The sequence below is a fragment of the Ornithorhynchus anatinus genome, chromosome 3 (genome assembly GCF_004115215.2).
Source record: "Ornithorhynchus anatinus isolate Pmale09 chromosome 3, mOrnAna1.pri.v4, whole genome shotgun sequence".
Taxonomy (NCBI): domain Eukaryota; kingdom Metazoa; phylum Chordata; class Mammalia; order Monotremata; family Ornithorhynchidae; genus Ornithorhynchus; species Ornithorhynchus anatinus.
Window position 1 is genome coordinate 88,542,788 of NC_041730.1, and position 19,337 is coordinate 88,562,124.

General features: G+C 48.8%; 1 protein-coding gene across 1 annotated transcript; it reads right to left on the bottom strand.

Moving 5' to 3' along the window:
* Positions 1-988: 988 nt before the first annotated feature.
* On the bottom strand, positions 989-18,761 carry DDX50 (DExD-box helicase 50). The gene is made up of 15 exons (XM_001519282.6): positions 18,651-18,761; positions 14,891-15,343; positions 14,284-14,359; positions 13,025-13,203; positions 11,490-11,607; positions 11,218-11,403; positions 10,806-10,951; positions 10,247-10,396; positions 8,355-8,516; positions 7,379-7,498; positions 6,540-6,613; positions 5,869-6,028; positions 4,030-4,164; positions 2,004-2,048; positions 989-1,488 (listed from the first exon to the last, which is right to left on the bottom strand). Exons 1-15 carry the CDS (start codon positions 18,714-18,716, stop codon positions 1,186-1,188), a joined length of 2,373 nt encoding a protein of 790 aa, XP_001519332.1. The 5' UTR covers positions 18,717-18,761; the 3' UTR covers positions 989-1,185.
* Positions 18,762-19,337: the final 576 nt, after the last annotated feature.

Sequence of the window (19,337 nt, forward strand, 5' to 3'; positions counted from 1 at the left end):
GACTGGGAGCCCCCACGTGGGACAACCTGATGACCTTGTATCTCCCCCAGCGCTTAGGACAGTGCTGGGCACATAGTAAGCGCTTAACAAATACCAACATTATCAGTTACCTCATCTGTAAAATGGGGCTGAAGACTGTGAGCCCCACGTGGGACAACCTGATTCCCTTGTCTACCCCAGCGCGTAGAACAGTGCTCTGCACATAGTAAGCGCTTAACAAATACCCACATTATTATTATTATTCAAGGGGGGGAGACAGACTCCTCTCCTCCGGTCTCGGGTCGGTCACCAGGTTCCCAGACCACCTGCCAGCGTGGCTTAGTGGAAAGAGCCCGGGCTTGGGAGTCAGAGGACGTGGGGTCCTAATCCCGGCGCTGCCACTTGTCTGCTGTGTGACTTTGGGCAAGTCACTTCACTTTTTTATGCCTCAGCCTTACCCTGCACCCACTCCAGTGCTTAGAACAGTGCTTTGCACATATTAAGTGCTTAACAAATACCATAAATACGATTATTATGACATTACCCCTTACAGTGTGAACACACCGTGCACCGTGTGGCCCCTCGGGTTGTGAACGGGCAAGCTGCCCGTTAGTTTTGTCCCTTGGTCTATTTCCGCTCTGCTTTGCGTGCAGGAGGACGACGACGGTTCAAGGGAGCCAACTGATCCTGCTTCTTTAGGCCCCATCCTGTTGCAGCAGGGAGGGAAATAATCAAATGTTGGTATTTAAGCGCTTACTATGTGCCGAGCACTGTTCTAAGCGCTGGGGTAGATACAGGGGCATCAGGTTGTCCCACGTGAGGCTCACAGTTAATCCCCATTTTACAGATGAGGGAACTGAGGCACAGAGAAGTTAAGCCGGGGAGTCTATCGCTGGCGAGGGGGAGCCAGAACCCCCAGATCGGAGCCTGCCCGGGACCAGTCTCACTTTCCACAAGCGCCCAGGAGGCCGTTTGGATTTCACTGCAGCAGAATGACCACGCCAACTGCTTGATTCTCTGGATACAGCTTTTTATGACGACAGTGATGAGAATAAAACTCCCCCCTGGAGACAGTATTATGACGTGAATTTCCTTACAGCCATTCACCTGCAGTTGTGTAAGAACAAACGTTTGGCCAACCACACCTACTAGGATGACCTTCCTTTGTGGGTTCACCCCAGCTTTGGCCATCGCCCGCCGGCGGTGTTAATCAAATATTTGGTGAAAATTCCTCTTCTGGCCCCCGTTTTGGAATCCATTTCTATTACCGCCTCTGTTGAAGCCGCCTCTGTTGAAGCCGCCTCTGTTGAAGCCGCCTCTCGGGTGATTCCCCATCCGGTTCCCTTGCCGGTTCCCTTGCCGGTTGCCACGGAAAGCGCCCAGCCGGTTCCCGTGCTGAACTCTTTGCCTGAAGTTGGAGAACCTGCCTCCGTCGTCGTAGTCTCTCTCCAACTCGGGCAATTGCTGGGGCAGTGAGAGCTTCCACTTTTCTGAATCTTTCCACTCGGCCTAGTAGATGAATTTTTAAGATTAATCCACAGCACAGGAACTTTATCATTAGCACGCATGCACAGAAACCTTTTTTTTAAAAAAAGAAAGGCCCAAAATTCACATTTTATGCCACTGCAGAGATTAAAGAATTACCAACCCAGAAGTGCTCTTGTAAGACAAATACCGTTTAGTTTTGCTTCCACAGAGCAAGAGCTGGTAGCTTGTCTACATGACCAAGTGCAGTGCTCTGCACAGAGTAGGCGCTCAATAAATACCACCGATTGACCAGAAAGTGTATTTCAAAGCCCCACGTGGGACAACCTGATTACTGTGTATCCTCCCCAGCGCTTAGAACAGGCTTTGCACATAGTAAGCGCTTAGCAAATGCCATTATTATTAATATTCTGAAATCAACTCATTGTGGGCAGGGAACGTGTCGGTCAACTGTTGAACTGCACTCTTCCAAGTATTTAGTACAGTGCCCTGCACACAGTAAGTGCTCGATAAAAACCACTGATGATAAAATGGAGTACCTTTATCTGATCCACCTGTGCGCTGGGAACATCAAAGCAAACACCCTAAACACAAAAAAATAGAAGTTTCATGAACTTGGGAAGCTACTGCAGACAACTACTGAACGAACACAATATCCGAAAAGCTTTTCACCCGGGATTTGCTGAAATCTATCAGGCCCGCGGCGAGAACCACAGCGGCAGAAGGAATTCCCTGCTCTGTGGAGCCCCGAAACAAACGTGAAATGAGGATAAAGGGGGGAATCGAGTGGCTGGAAAGGATGGACAGGCTTGCCTCGCAGGTTTCAAGGCTACGGGCCAAATACACACAGATCCTCTCCAGCGGGGAGGGGCGGGAATGGGAAGGACTCCCCAGCGTAGAGCACGAGGCTGGGAGTCAGAAGGACCTGGGTTCTAAACCCGGCTCTCCCCACGTCTGCTGTGTGGCCTCGGGCAAGTCGCTTCCCTCCTCCGAGTCAGTTCCCTCACCTGTGAAAATGGGGATTAAGAGCGTGAACGAACCCCATGTGGGACGGGGACCGTGTCTAATTCCCTCCTGGGTACTCTCCCCCCGCGTTCAGAACAGTGCTCTGCACGGTAAACCCTTCATAACACTTCTAGTCCCATTTAAAACTGTGAGTCCCACAGTCAGGACTGTGTCTAATTATATTATCTCGGATCTACGCCAGTGCTTCGTATCTAGCAAGCCCTTAGGTACGATTATCCCGAGGCAGAACTTCAAAAGCAAAACCTCGAAGAGAGGAGCGTGGATCTCGTGACTCATGACAAACCCTGAAAAACCCAGGGACAGAAGCCAGGAGTAGCTCGAGTCCTAGTCTCCTCCCCCTCCGCCTACCCTCGTACCCCAAATCTGACAGACCACAGCACTCCCCGCATTCACTGCCCTCCTAAACGCCTTTCCCGGTTAATTCCCAGGAAGCCATCAACATTTCCTTATGCCTAACCCAAGCGCTTTTGAATATGAACTATTTAATTACTTGCTTTGACTGTTCTATTTGTAAATGCTGAATTTACCTTCAAAAGAGTGCCTTGACCCATTTCCCCTCTGCCCCTCGATTTAAGGAGGGAAGAAAGTGTAAGAAGTGTCCTCGTACCTTTCCCTTCCTTCCCCTCTTTTCTCCCCAAGCCCTTACTACAGAGTAGTGGGCGCTCAATAAATACTACTTCTACGAGACTGCCCCACTTCCAAGGGTGAATACTTTCACTACCAGAGGTACTCAGTGTCAGCACTCTCAACAGGGACCCTCAGATTAGATACATTTAATACTAGAGATACTATTTTGTTTTAGAAATCAAAGACCCTTAATTTCGGGACCATTTTTATCCACGTCACCTCCTAATCAGTTGGCTTTTCCGCATGGTTAAGTGTTCGCTCCTTAGTGGTGGCCATCAGGTAGTCAGAACCCTGGTCCTAGGGTGCTGAGTGAGAGCATTGGGCAAGCACCCAACTGACAGTGGGGCCTCGTGGAGCGAGCGAGGTCCTAGGAGCCAAAACCGGGTTCTAAATCCTGGCTCTGCCAATGCCCGTTGGGTGATCTCGGGAGAGTCTCTTTAACTTCTCTGCACCTCAGTTTCCTCATCTGCAAAATGGGCCTTCAACCGGTTCTCCTTCCCTCAGACTGCGAGTCCCCCTGTGGGATAGGGAAGCGGCGTGGCTCCAGCCCAGGCTTGGAGCTCAGAGGTCATGGGTTCTAATTCCTGCCCCGCCGCTTGTCAGCGACGTGGCTTGGAGCAAGTCGTTTAACTTCTCTGTGACTCAGTTGCCTCATCTGGAAAATGGGGATAAAGACCGCGAGCCCATCCCAGTGCTTGGCACACGGTAAGCGCTTAACAGGACTATCACAGGGACTGTGGCCGATCGATCTAATGCTCGCGGCTCACAGTAAGCACTGAAATATCGCAATTAATCGACATCCCTTCGGTGCCTGGCCTCCTCCCTCTGGCTACCGTGCTTGAAATGGGGCCGACACACCCACCACAAGCAGCGGAATACCGCGCTAGCTACGAGACGCTTAGGGAGACTTACTCTTTTTCCTTTCAGGAGACACATTCTGGTTACTTGGGCTGCAAGATCAGCAGTCAGTTTCGCTCTGAGTTCTGTCTGGGCGGCGCTAGTATGCTTCAACTCTTCTGAACATTTCAAGGCCACAGTCACAAATCCCTTCAGAACATTCACACGAAACAAGCGTTAGAAGCGCGTTTTGTCAGTTCACGCAGAAGGGCGATTTTTCACTTACTCGGGATAACGGGAGGGGGAGGACAGGATAGAAGCAGCCAAGGCTTGAGGTGTCGGATCGGCTCGACGTACAAGTTACCCTTTAAAACGGAAGACAACTATTCATAATGATCAGTCTTACTGGCTCAGTGGAAAGAGCCTGGGCTTCGGAGTCAGAGGTCATGGGTTCGACTCCCGGCTCTGCCACTTGGCAGCTGTGTGACTGTGGGCGAGTCACTTCACTTCTCTGGGCCTCAGTTACCTCATCTGTAAAATGGGGATTCACTGTGAGCCTCACGAGGGACGACCTGATGACCCTGTATCTCCCCCAGCGCTGAGAACAGCGCTCTGCACATAGTAAGCGCTTAACAAGTACGAATATTATTATTTAAAAAAAGTGCTTGAGGATTTCCACTTTTTTTTTTTTTTTTTTTTTTAAGTAAATATCCAATGAAGGGCTCAGCTGGCCGGCACACAGAAATCAACATTAAAGGAGGTGTGACTTCTGGGGAGGGAGAAGACGTGGCTATTTCAACCCTCGGGAACTTGCCGGGGTTACGTTTGCTACTGACCCACCCAAACCCCAAAGGTACGGGGCTCGTGGATTTCACTAGTCACACAAGAGGCTTCATTTCTTGAGAAGCAGCGTGGCGCAGTGGAAAGAGCACGGGCTTTGGAGTCAGGGCTCATGAGTTCGAATCCCAGCTCTGCCACTTGTCAGCTGTGTGACTGTGGGCGAGTCACTTAACTTCTCTGTGCCTCAGTTCCCTCATCTGTAAAGTGGGGATTCAGACTGTGAGCCCCACGTGGGACAACCTGATTCCCCTGTGTCTACCCCCGCGCTTACAACAGTGCTCGGCACATAGTAAGCGCTTAACAAATACCAACATTATTATTATTATTATTATTATTTCTACTAGACTATAAGATCCATGATAGTAATTTTTAGAGTACAAGCCACCCCTCCGCTTTTATATATATAGCTGTAACATTTATATCAATGTCTGTTTCCCCCTCTGGAGTAACTTGGCAATGGGTGGGAAATGCATCCATCGCCTGTGCTGTAGTGTACGCCCCCAACCACTTAGTACAGTGCTCAACAAGTATCATTAATTGATCATGGGGATTGATTTTCTTATACTCATCTGAGAGTGGTACATTGAAGATAGATTAGAAAAGAAGCGTGGCCTAGTGGAAAAAGCAGGGTGGAGGATCTGGGTTGTAATCCCGGCTCTACCACTTGTCGGCTCTGGCCTCAGTTTCCTCAATTGTAAAATGGGGATTGAATCCTACTCCCTCCTACATAGACACGGAGCCTTATGTGAGGCAGGGACTGTGCGCACCCCGATAAAACCCGTATCTACTCCGGCACTTATAACAGCGCTTGCTGCACAGTAAGTGCGTAAATACCACCAAAAAAGGTGAAAGATTAAAGTATTGATAACCGGTGAATTCTTCCGCATTGATAGACGTGTCTGCCTTATCTTTTTGAATCCCAGGACCATTCTCATATAAAAGCAGGCTTTACTTTCAGAAAAAGGAGAAAAGCGCTTTGGTGGGGGAGAAGAGAAAAGGGGGGCACTGCGAGGAGAGATAGATGGCAAGGCTGGTTCTTTTGGGGCACGGGTTATTCTCCAAGGACGTAGCTACCTTGTCGGAACTGATGAGGGAGCGCTGCTGGAAGCTGGAGGCACCTGCAATGTGGGCTAAAGCTGCGGCCAAGGCCTCGACCGCTCCCTTCTCCTCGATCAGCGTCTTGGCGTACGTACGGAATTTTTCCAGGGCTTCCAAGGGCACAGATGCCAGGGAGCTACGCCGACAAAGAGTCACGTGATTACACCTCAGGAAATGTTTTGAGAGCCAAGGGGTGCTTGGGCTTTTTTGCATTAAAGCAGGCTAACATAGGCTAATAATTGACCTTCGGTCCCCTCTCTCCAGAAAGACAGGCCAAAGGAAAAACCTTCATGACGACACAGAACTAATTTGGGGGGTTTCTGCTAAATGGGGATTCTCGTATCTTTGAAAAACAAACACACGACGGATTGCTGAGAGCAAAGAGTAAACTTTGTCCTACGGAAGGTTTTTATAATATCATAAGACATCCTAGACTAGGTCAGGTTAATGGTTTATCTGTCCCAATATTCTGCAAAAGGACGCTCAGAGAAATAGAGCAATTGATGGAGTCAATAATACATTCTGAGCCTACTAGTGATATTTTAACAACTTTACCCTCCAATAACCCATCATGGACCAATCATGTATGGCTTATTTTAAAAACACACGCAACTTGTACCGTCTTAAAAAGTGGACTCAGATCATACCTGATAGCATCTTTGCTGGAGGCTTGAATTATATCTACTAAAGATGGAATATTTACATGTTTAAAGGTAATTCCCTAGGAATGGAGAGAATGGAGAAAGTCTTTGAAATTATGTGCATGTAGTAAACGCTCAAAAAATAATACCATACAATAAATGCCATTGATTAAGTTATTTGATGCAGTCAAATGCTACGTTTTAACCGAAGGGAGTTTAACAAGAAAATGCCGTAGCGACACGGTTTTTACCATGGGGATGTCAGACATAGATCCGGAAACCCATTGTTTGGCCCTGCACCCGCATGTGGTGAAGGTACATATCAATAATTTAACTATTAATTTGTATTAACGTCTGTCACCCCATAGAGACAGTGAGCTCGTTGTGGGCAGCGAATGTGTCTGTCTGTTGCTTTAGTGTACCCTCTCCAGTGCTTTGCACCCAGTAAGCGCTCAATAAATACGACTGAATGAATAACCCTGACCTCGCCAATGTAACCCCACCAACTTCTGGGCCACCCCAGTAGCTTCACTGCAGGGCTTTTCGTTCCAAAGTTTACAAGGTTTACGGGTTTTGGGATCCACACTAAAAACCACATTCACACGTGCATTTATTCAATCGTATTTATTGAACGCTAAGCTCATAACAGTAAAGCGACACACTAGTACAACGCTTTGCGTGCAGTCAGCGCTCAATAAATACGATTGAATGAACACTCTCTACCCACAACGAGCTAGAGAGGGAGACCGATAATATAAATAAATTACACATATGTGCACGTGCTGTGTATAACTTCCTGCCGCGGGGCTTCGAGAATTGTCCTTCCATCAACTAACTCTACTCACCGATTTTTGTTCCACGTATCTGAGCTGACACCTCTCCCTCGGCTGAAAAAAGCAAATGCAGATCCCCGTACGTCCAGCTCGACCTGTGCGTCCGGAACGATGGATGTAAGACTCGACGTCCTAAGTCACAACGGACAGAGAAAGTGAGGACAGCACTATCAGCCTATTTACGGCACGAAAACAGAAGCAGAATAAAACTGGAGAGCAGAAAGGAGAGAGGGAATACGGACGTATTTCCAGATCCTCCTCTCCTCAAATGTGGGAGCGGTTTCCCCATCCCCAACTCTCCTGGCAGCGGTTTCAGGACCAATAGCTTCCCTTCACAGTTTTGAGATCTTTCCCCACTGACGTCTGCTAGCAGTTAACCCGCCTCCAGGCCCAGAGAGCTGTTTGAGTCCTCAGGGGCTCACTCAGGCCCAACATCTAATGAAGGACGATCATTTCTAAATTCCCACAGAAAACACCACCACCTTACGTACTCTATAACTTCTTCCTACCCATTCATTTACTTCGGTGCCTGTCTTCCCCTCTCCTGGAGGTCTCCCAATTCTCTTGGACTCGCTCGATTCTCTAGCCAGAGGCGGCATTCAATAAATACTACAGATTACTAGCGCAAAACTGTGAGAGTACAGTCTGCCCTTTCAAACTACAGTCCTTTAGATGCGGCAAGAATAATGATATAAAAACAGATTCTTCCAGTTCCTCATTTCAGAATGAGGTGGTATGCATGGGAAGAAAAATAAAAAGCTTTTGGGGCCAAAAGGACATGGATAAATTCCCAGGGAGCGCCTCTAACGTTCAGCATGATGACTAGAGGGAAAAGTTAGTGATGTTTGACTGAAGGTACATTCATACCATAAGGATGGACATCAAAGAGGGGAACTTTTGATATTCCTTCAGTAATACTTTTGGAGAAAGACTAGTTTCCTCAAACCAACCAGCCACCCAAAACCCCCCAACACTGCTCATTTCCTACCTTTGGAGGTGAACTCTGAATCACTAGATCAACCTCTGGAATGTCCAAACCACGAGCAGCCACATTGGTTGCCACCAGAACTTTAAAGACACCGTTTCTGAAGCCCTTCAGTGTAATTTCCCTTTGGCTCTGAGCAATATCACCATGCAGAGCCTGGGCCTCCTATTGACCGAAGACAAAAACAAATCAGAAGCAAAGTTCTTTTGTACCAGCGATCAAATATCTCCAGAATTTCACTGGTTGGCGCTGGAAAAATTTACATCTACACGGGTATAAGAACGATTCTCACTTGAAAGAGAATTCGCTTCTTCAGAATGCTGCTTCGTTAGATCAATGCTACCTGGGGCTCTTGACAGAGTTGTCTAAACCCCGGATATCTTAATGTTCTACACCATTCATCCTAAAATTTAGCATCGTTCTGGAAGTTGTAAATTTATGTAGCGCGTTAACTGACGTTCCAACAGATCTCTCGAAGCGTCTCTTAAGCAAACGCGTTCTCTGCTGTAATACAAACTACAGTCTAATACCTAGGACAGGCTTGTCCTTTCAAAATGTTGTCTTGTTGCCGAATTGTACTTTCCAAGCGCTTAGTACAGTGCTCTGAACATAGTAAGTGCTCAGTAAATGCGACTGAATGAATAAAAACACAGCATAGTCTTTTCACTTCTATCACCACCCACAATGGTGACCAATATTTCAGCCTAAAGAACGCTTCCCTCGGCCCATCCCAAACGTGCCAAACACTTGAACCTAAATTCACTCATCCAACTGTACTTATTGAGCACTCACTCTGTAGCCCATGGTAGAGTACAAGACAACAATGGAACAGACACATTTCCTGCCCACAGCGACCTTAGAGTCTAGAGGGGGAGACAGACATCAAAAGAAATAAATTAGAGCTATGTACATAAATACTCTGAGGCTGAAACGGGGGGGGGGGGATGAATAAAGGGAGGAAGTCAGGGCGACGCAGAAGGGAGTGGGCGAAGAGGAAAGGAGGGCTTAGTCAGGGAAGGCTTCTTGGAGAAGATGTATCTGCAGGAAGGCCTTGAAATTTGAAAACAGATAATTAAGCACCAGAACTGTAAAGGTCACTCAAGCTAGCCAGAAAGCGATAGGGATGGCTCAGTGATGAAATAGAGGAGGGGGAGAGCCAATTCATTCATTCAATCGCATTTACTGAGAGCACAGCGCTGTACTAAGCGCTTAGAAAGAAATAAAGAGACAATCCCTGCCTAGAATAGGCTTAAAGCCTAGAAGGATTGTAGGGCTGACCCGGGGAATAAGCCCCAGCTGGCTCCCAATTGAGGGTTTTACCCACTTCTCTCTGCAATTTTAGGTCAGAGTCGCTTGAGTGTTCTAAAGCCAAAGTAAGGACTTTGATGTGGAGATGGAGTACCTGGTCAGTACTTGGAGGGGGTCCACCTGACTATTCTGGGCGAACCTAGCCCTCTTGAGGTTTCTGCGAGCAAGCTATGATCTCCACTGGGATAAGAGCCGTTCACGGCTCTACCCCCTGCCAACAGGGTGCTGCCATTATCCCGTTCGCTGGGCTCAGGGACAAGGCCAAAGGTCCCATCTTCTCATCCTTGGGGGATTCCTGAAGCTCAGGAGCCACCGCAGAGCCAGTCTTAAGTCGGTGGCACCGCAGTCTCCAGCCTCTGCAGCTCCACGGCCAAACGTGGCAGGCAGGGGCCGGGGGGGTGTGATTCCATCCGCTTCAGACCGGCACGGCAGCAGCCCTAGAGCTGAGGCGGGCCGACGGTGATCCTTACTGGGCTCTAAAACCTAGCGAGGGTCACCATCACTGTGGACCTTCCTCGTCCCTCTTTCCTCTCCCTCTGTGCCTCGGCCCAAGTGGGCACCGTATCCCTAATTAGAAAAATGCATACCTGTTTTATGTTGGAATTCAAGGCCATTTCTGTCGCATCTTTCTTTGTCTCACAAAAGACAATGGCCCGCCCTTGATTTCCACTGTAGACCTGGATGACGTCTCCAATCACGGCAGCTCTTTGGTTCTCTCGGCACTGGATAGCCAAATGCTACGGGAGAAAGAGAGTAAATGTTTGTCAAGGAAATCCTTTCCTATCAAACCACTGTAACTGACCTATTGCCTTTCAGAAGCCCAGCCTTAGGAGGGGCCGGTGAGCTGACCCCAAGCCGCTGCACAAGGTCATATTTAAAAACCAAATAAAGGCGAGAAATAACACGACGGCAGGTGCCACAATAACTTTAGATGAGTGTCACCTCTGCCATGTCAAAAATTTGGATTTTGCCACGAAAGGTATTGGGGGGCGGGGGGGGGATTTAGTTTGGATCCCATCTTCCCTGTGGACAAGATCCCACTACCAAGACTGTGCCCGCATCCTCCAATAGAACTTACTCCCGGCTTCACCGCCACCGGACACTATAAATTGTCACCGGTAAACCGAGACCTGAATGATTCCTTACCTCCACGGTGGTTGCGGCCTTTTGAGTCAACTTCCCGATGAGGTCTACCTGTTCGTATTTGGCTTTCATGTATTTTTTTGCCACTTTGTACACCCACTGTGGACAAGTTGCAGAAAACAGCAGGGTCTGAGGATTGTCTTCTGACTCTTAGGTAAATAAAAACAAAATCAATTGACACGGCTGAGGGGAACTATTTCAAGGTAATACCAGATCTCTCCAAGTCCCCCCCGCCGCCCAACCCTGGAATGGCCATCTTTAAAAAGTGAAGAATCTCGAGAAGTCTACCCAGTTCGTTCTGGATTTAGCTTTGGGGGCTACAAAGGAAAGCAAGCGGTTAAAATCCACTCATCAGAAATCGAACACATATAGGATTTTAGATTTCAGAAGTCTCCTACCGGGAATGAAGACTTACCTCTATTATATGCTCCACTTATAATCTTTTCCACATCCTCAGCGAAGCCCATATCTAACATCTGATCGACTTCATCGAGCACGACGTGATACAGTTTAGTAAGATCTAACCGGCCGCTCTCCAGATGGTCCTTAATACGACCCGGGGTCCCCACCAAAATGTCGATTCCCTTGCGGATGAGGTCGACTGAAATTAAAGAAACAGGATCAGAGGGGAATCTACGGATTAGAAGCACCCTCTTTATCATCTCCACGTTTGAGGCGTCTACTTACTCTGGCCGTTATAGGGTGTGCCGCCATAAAAGCAAGCCACCGTGAGGGTTCTGGTGATGTCTTTGAAGTCCTTGGCTACTTGGTTTGCAAGTTCTCTGGTTGGAGTCAACACAAGCACCTGGTGGGAAAAGAAAAAAAAAATCAAGCCAAACATTCTTAAGGTTTGATTTTACCGTGAAAGGTGTTTTGGGGATTTTGAACACAAACCAGAGTTCAATACTCCGAGCCACAGAACTTTAGGACAAAGTAAAAGTGCCCCCAATCTCTCTACAGGTTGGAGTGCAGCAAGCACGCTTTTGGGACTTGGAAAGGTCTTCCAATTAATAACAATAATAAGAGTATTTGTTAAGTGCTTACTATGTGTCAAGCACTGTTCTAAGCGCTGGGGTAGATATAAGCTAATCAGGTTGGACACGGTCCCTGTCCCTCAGGGGCTCAGTCTTTATCCCTATTTTACAGATGAGGTAACTGAGGCACAGAAGTGACTTGCTCAAGGTCACCCAGCAGGCAAGCGGCGGAGCCAGAATTAGAACCCAGGCCTCTGCTCTATCCATTAGGCCATGCCGTTTCCCAAGCTACCAATATCAAAAGTATGGATTTTTTAAGTTAAAAAAATTGGAGAGATAGGGGAATTTTTTTGACAAAAAATTTAGCTCGAATGTCTATATTTCATATTTTAGCTTTGGTTTACATAGACCAGTTGCTAGTTAATGAACAGTTTAGCCATTTACAAGTGCCAAAAAGAACACACCAAAGCAGCTGCTGAAAGACTCCTTTAAATTTAAACTTAGATTTATGGTACTTATTAAGCGCTTACTGTGTGCCAAGCACTGGGCTAGATATAAAGTAGGTGAAATCAAGTAGCATTTCGATGTAGCCACATGGATCTGCAAGCCGGTCACTTGAGTCCACAGATGGAGCCATGTTGAGGCGAGGGCAATAGCACCCATATCGTGACGAGGAGAAAGCTTCAGTTTGTCAGACAGTGGTATTTACTGAGTGCTGACTGTGTGCAGGGAACTGTACTAAGACCCCTTGGGCGAGTACAATATAACAGACACGTTCCCTGCCCACGACAAATTTACAGTCTGGAGGGGGAAACAGATATCAATATAAAATCTTCCTCCGGTGATTCCTTCCCTCTCCAGAAAGGGACCACCGCAGCTAAAGGCAGTTGCTCAAACAGCTACAATAATGATAATGACGGAACCTGTTAAGCGCTGCAGGATATAAGAGAAATCCGGTAAGAGCCGATCATTCAACGGTATATTCTGGGCGCATACTGTGATCCAACCTCTGTACTAAATGCTTATGGGGCTGGGATCCAGAACGAGCACTTAATCCCCATTTTACAGATGAGGAAACCGGGAAATTCCCTGTTTTGACGAGTGGCGGAGCCGGGACTAGAACCCAGCTTTTCAGAGTCCCGGGCTCCCGTTCTTTCCACCAGTCCCCTGTACCGCAACATGATTTCACACATCCATTCACTGCAAGTCAGGGCTACATTTAAAGCCAACGAGGCCTCAGATGGTCACCTTGGGGGGGTAGCCTCGCTTCTGTTCCTCTCGCTTCCTCTGAAGTTTCTCGGTCAAGGGGATCGCGAAGGAGAAGGTCTTTCCGGTTCCCGTCCGAGCTTGGGCGACCACATCCCGGCCTTCGTACACGTGATGAAACGTCTTGACTTGTATGGGAAACAGGTAGGTCACCCCTCGATCTGTAAAACAGCATCATGACATTTCCCTGGAGTTTTTGGGCGGATGTGACAGATTTGCTCACAAAAGGCGGGTGATTTAATGAACACATGCATTGCAGGGACTGATGAGGTAAATGTCCCACATTTTCCACTGCAGATTCTCACATGGGTCCATTTCTTTGAAAGCCGCCTGGCTTGCCACGCTACAAAAGAATCTACAGTCACTACTCAAATGAAGATACAAGCCAACAATTAATGGACGATACAACGGAGGTGAGAGGGACAGGCCAGTTTTACACTGTGACGGACCACCAGGAAGTTTTAAACAGACACCAGATTCTGTAGGAGTGGATGAGAATATACTATTTTAAAACCTAGAAAGGGGATTACTTCCTGAAAAAGCACCGCATCGCCAGAGGGCATGAATGCCTTCCTATGATTCAGTCACAAAGGTTAGGCAGCAGAGCCCGGGGCTCTTTAGAAGAAAATATCCAAACTGAAAAGCAGTCCCCTCTGCATGCAGAATCCTCAGCCAACTCAATCAAGCAATCGTATTTACTGAGCGCTTACTGTGTCAGAGAATTTAACTGAGCAGTTGGGAGAGTACAATAATAGTAATAATAATTGTGATATTTTTTAAGCACTTCCTATGTGCCGGGCGCTGTACTAAGCGCTTGGGGTGGATACAAGCAAATCAGTCCCTGTCCCACTTGGGGCTCACCGGCTCAAATCGCCATTTTACAGATGAGGGAACTGAGGCACAGAGTGAAGTGAATTGTCCACGGCCACACGGCAGACACGTGTAGCAGAGGTGATAGGACTGCGTTCCCCTGCCCACACTTATAGTCTGAAGGATGAGCTGAGTGGTCGGAATATTTGCTGAGGGAGAAAACACCCGGCTTCCTATCACCCCTATGCTAATCTTAGGATTTCAGAAAAGCCCTCGGTTGGCCAGGAAAAGATAGCAGATTCGAGCGCAGATGAGGACGCTGCAGAATTCTGGGGGTTAGCATCGGAAACAAAATACCGTTACGGCCGTCCAAGGGCTTTACAAAATGAAATTCCAGCGATGACATACTATCGAACGTAACTTATCGTTACCTTTCAGAAGCCGTATGGTCTGCTCCGAGATGGGGAAATTGGAGAAGGCACCTTCTTTCTGTTCGGGCGTTAGGACCTACGCAATGGGAAGGAAAAAAACACTCAAAAAAGAGTCTGATCTGGGCCCAGTGGGAGTTACCAGGCAATATGATTTATTTCGCGTTTACTCTGTGCGGCGCACTGGGCTCCAGCCCCGCTCGGGCCCCAGGGTGAGGAGTCGGCTGTTGCACCACTTCTACCCAGAGTTACAGTGGACCTTTCCCTCTCGACTATTATCCCTCCCCTCTGCTTGGGATGATCTGGATTACGGTTGGAGGGGCAGGGGGGACGTCCTAAACCCACACTCCTTATCACCCCAACACCTCTTTGAGGAAAGAGGACACGGCCCTTCGTATACAGTAAGCGTTTAATAAATAGCACGACTACTAAACCTAATCAGATGCGTGCTCCCAAAGTCTCATTATAACCGACACGTTCTTAGTCTAAAAACAAGCTAGACAAATCAAAGAGCTGTATCTATTAGACACGGACTCTTCCACACTAAGACTTGTAACAACATGTACGAAAGATGCTGAAAACCGGGAGAGTAGAGAAGCAGTCACTATACCTGCTCGGGCTCGTCGTCCGTTGAGGCTGGGGACGATAATCCATTGACCAGGTATGAATCATTCTTGGGTGTTTTCCTAGTCTCGTTAATGCTTCCATTGGGCAGCTTGTTCTTTTTCCCTTTCGTGGGCTTGGAGGAAATCTGGAGCTCCTCTGCCTTGCCAAAAATCTCATTTGGCTTTTCCTTTTTCACTTTTTTGGGTTGGGGGGGGCCAAATTCATCGAAAATCCCATTTTGCTCTTTAGCCTGCCCATGTGCTTTCTTTTTGGATGTTTTGGATTTGGAGGGATTAATTCCATCTAAAATCCCGTTTTGCTCTTCAGCCGGCCAATTTAGAATCGTTTTCAGTTTTAACTTTTTGGGGGTCGGGGAACTGTCTTCATCCAATGATTCATTCTCAACTGCATCAGATTTCTTCTTAATTTCTAGGGAAGTAGTTTTGTTTCTATCACTCTGTTGGCAAAAAAAACAAACAGTGGCACAAACTCAAAAAAGATGCCAATTTTGAAGGATTTGGAGTAAAAGAAGTTTAAACGTATTGACATTTTCAGCACATCAGCATTTCCTGCCACAGGTTTCAGAGTAAAAAGCACACGTTAAAAAAAAAAAAAAACCTGAGCCTCCTCCCTGAAAACTTCTGGGGAAAATCCCAACTGTTATATAAACTTTCACTATAGCACCCTCCCAAATGCCTCAACCGAAGGTTAAAAGAATATTTACAAGTCAAATATGTCCTGAAATAAGGATTTTGCTTCCGATAAAAATTCCGCTGAAAAGGAATAGGCCCCGGGAAAGCAGTCATGTAATTCTCGAATTGACAGCGGTGAAGATTTGTCATTCCAAATTATAACACACATTGTAAATCATTTAATGTCCACCTCCTCCCCTAGACTGTAAGCTCACTGTGGGCAGCAAACACGTCTGCAAACTTTGTTGTTACCGTACGCTCCCAAACACTTAGTACAATGCTCGACAACACGGTTCAGTGCTCGATAAATGTTTGTTGTAACTGGCTTTGTTAAGAGCCGGTGTTGGAATGACGACGATGTTGGTATTTGTTAAGCGCTTCCTATGTGCTGAGCACTGTTCTAAGCGCTGGGGGAGATACAGGGTCATCAGGTTGTCCCACGTGGGGCTCACAGTCTTCACCCCCATTTTCCAGATGAGGTAACTGAGGCCCAGAGAAGTGAAGTGACTTGCCCACAGTCACACGGCTGACGAGTGGCGGAGCCGGCATTCGAACCCATGACCTCTGACTCCTAAGGCCGGGCTCTTTCCACTGAGCCACGCGGCTTCTCCACAATAATTGTGGCATTTTTAAGCACTTACTGTGTTCATTCATTCAATAGTATTTATTGAGCGCTTACTATGTGCCGAGCACTGTACTAAGCGCTTGGAACGAACAAGTCGGCAACAGATAGAGACGGTCCCTGCCCTTTGACGGGCTCACGGTCTGATCGGGGGGAGACGGACAGACGAGAACGATGGCGATAAATAGAGTCGAGGGGAAGAACCTCTCGTAAAAACAATGGCGACTAAATAGAATCGAGGCGATGTACATTTCATTAACAAAATGTGTGATAAGCCGTGTTCTAAGCCCTGGGGTAAATACAAGGTAATCAGGTCGGACACAGTTCGGCAACAGTTAGAGACAATCCCTGCCCAATGACGGGCTCCGTGCTTTGCACATGGTAAGCGCTCAACGCAAATGACCGATTGGTTGCTAAATAATAATAATAATAATGTTGGTATTTGTTAAGCGCTTACTATGTGCCGAGCACTGTTGTAAGCGCTGGGGTAGACACAGGGGAATCAGGTTGTCCCACGTGGGGCTCACAGTCTTCATCCCCATTTTACAGATGAGGGAACTGAGGCCCAGAGAAGTGAAGTGACTTGCCCACAGTCACACAGCCGACAAGTGGCAGAGCCGGGATTCGAACTCATGAGCCCTGACTCCAAAGCCCGTGCTCTTTCCACTGAGCCACGCTGCTTCTCCTAAAGCCCAAGGAAGTAAAGTTAAAGGGTCAGGAGCGGCTACGGCCGGTTAAGGTCCCCGGCTCCGTGGTAGGGCAAGGGCCTGGGAGCCACAAAGGCCTGGGTTCTAATCCTGCTCCCTCTCTCTTGTCTGCTGTGGGACCTTGGGCAAACCACTTCTCTGGGCCTCAGTTCCCTCATCTGTCAAACGGGGATTAAGACTGTGAGCCCCATGTGGGACAGGGCCTGTGTCACTCATCCAATTGTATTTATTGAGCACCTACTATGTGCGCAGCACTGTACTAAGCGCTTGGAAAGAACAATTCGGGCAACGGAGAGGGATGATCGCTACCCAACATCGGGCTCGGTCTAGAAGGGGGAGACAGACAGCAAAACAAGTAGACAGGCATTAAGAGCATCAAAATAAATAACAGAATTGCAGATTCTGATTTGCTCGCACCTATCCCGGGTTCTAATCCTGCTCCCTCCCACTCGTCTGCTGTGTGACCTGGGGCAAACCGCTTCGCTTCTCTGTGCCTCAGTTGCCTCATCTGTAAAGTGGGGCTTGAGCCTGTGTTGGCCACGGGGGACTCGGTGTCCAGCCCCATTAGCCTCTCTCTACCCCAGCGTTCAGAACAGTGCTTGGCACGTACTAAGCGCTTAACGGGTACCATAATTATTAAATAACCACGTGCCAGCGAAGAAGGGGGGCGAAGCGGAAGGCTATGGGCCGGCTGACAGCAGAAGAGCGGCGAGGCTCAGTGGAAAGAGCCCGGGCTTGGGAGTCAGAGGTTGTGGGTTCTAATCCGTCGATGGACAGGGATGGTCTCTATCTGTTGCTGAACTGTCCATTCCAAGGGCTTAGTACAGTGCTCTGCACAGAGTAAGCGCTCAATAAATACTATTGAATGAATGAATCCTGGCTCTGCCACCTGTCAGCTGGGTGACTGTGGGCAAGTCACTTCACTTCTCTGTGCCTCAGTTCCCTCATCTGTCAAATGGGGATGAAAACTGTGAGCCCCACGTGGGACAACCTGATCACCTTGTATCCCCCAGCGCTTAGAACAGTGCTGGGCACATAGTAAGCGCTTAACAAATACCAACATTATTATTATTAATAATCATCCCAGCTCTGCCGCTTGTCAGCTGGGTGACTTTGGGCAGGTCACTTGTCTGGGCCTCAGTTCCCTCATCTGTCAAATGGGGTTGGAGACTGTGAGCCCCACGTGGGACCACCTCATCACCTTGTATCCTTCCCAGCGCTCAGAACAGTGCTTGGCACATAGTAAGCGCTTCACAAATACCAACATGATTATTATTCTCTGGGCCTCAGTGACCTCATCTGTCAAATGGGGATGAAGACTGGGAGCCCCACGGGGGAACCCCCTGATGACCCTGTCTCTCCCCCAGCGCTCAGAACAGTGCTTGGCACATAGTAAGCGCCTAACAAATGCCAACATTATTATTATTATTATTACTCTCTGGGCCTCAGTTCCCTCATCTGTAAAATGGGGATGAAGACTGGGAGCCCCACGTGGGACCCCCTGATGACCCTGTCTCTCCCCCAGCGCTTAGAACAGTGCTCGGCACGTAGTCAGCGCTTAACAAATACCAACATTATTATGATTATTATTAAGGCCGGCGAGGCGCTGAGCCACCAGCACCTTCTGGGGGGGGGGGCTGCAGCTGGAGGGATTGTGGGCAGACTGGTCGGAGGGGGAGGGGCAAGATGGCGGGGGAGGGAAGGGCCCGGCGGCGGCGGCGGCTTCTTCCCCGTGAACGTCACCTGAGCCTTGGCCTTCCTCGCGGTCCGCGGCTCCTCGGCGCCGCCCCAGCCCATTCCCACCGCCATGTCCGCCACGCTGAGGAGACGGCGCCCAAAAGGCCGAGGTGCCGGGCCCGGCCTCCGCGTCACTTCCGGCCGACGTCACTTCCCCCCCCCCCGCCGGCCAATGGGAGCGAGCGACACTCCGGGCCGCCGCCCTGCCGGCCAATAGGAGGGGCTGACGCACTCCGGGCCGCGCGGGGGCGGGGGGAGGGGGGCCGATTAGCATAAAGAGCCGGCCGGCGCGCGCCACGAGGTTGGGGTTCCTTTCGCATGCCGAAGGGCTGCGGGGGGGGGGGGGGGAGAAGGGGCGTTTTCCCAGCAGGCACCGGGTTTTGTGGCGGGAAATGTCCGCCGCGGCTTCCGTAGCACGTGGCGGGCGCGTGGGCGGCCCCTGCTGGCGGCCCGGGAAACCCCGCGCGAGGCCTTCCCCCCTCCCCCGCCCCCTTCCCCCTTCCCCTGCCAGTCTGGGAAGGACAGTTCACAATAAGAATAATAAATAAAAACACTAATAATAAAAATTATAACATTTTAAATAATAATAACGATGGTGTCGGTTAAAAGTTAAAGTTGCCAAGCACTGTTCCAAGCTTTGGGGGTGGGGGGATAGAAGGTCATCAGGTGGTCCCACGTGGATAATAATGATAA

What these genes read in the sequence shown, in the direction of transcription:
- DDX50 (XM_001519282.6), bottom strand. Translation starts at nt 18,716, where the DNA reads ATGGCGGTGGGAATGGGCTGGGGCGGCGCCGAGGAGCCGCGGACCGCG. An exon ending in CGGACGACGAGCCCGAGCAG is followed by an intron (nt 14,360 to 14,890) that starts GTATAGTGACTG and finishes CCCATTGCGTAG; the next exon opens with GTCCTAACGCCCGAACAGAA. An exon ending in GACCATACGGCTTCTGAAAG is followed by an intron (nt 13,204 to 14,283) that starts GTAACGATAAGT and finishes GCTGTTTTACAG; the next exon opens with ATCGAGGGGTGACCTACCTG.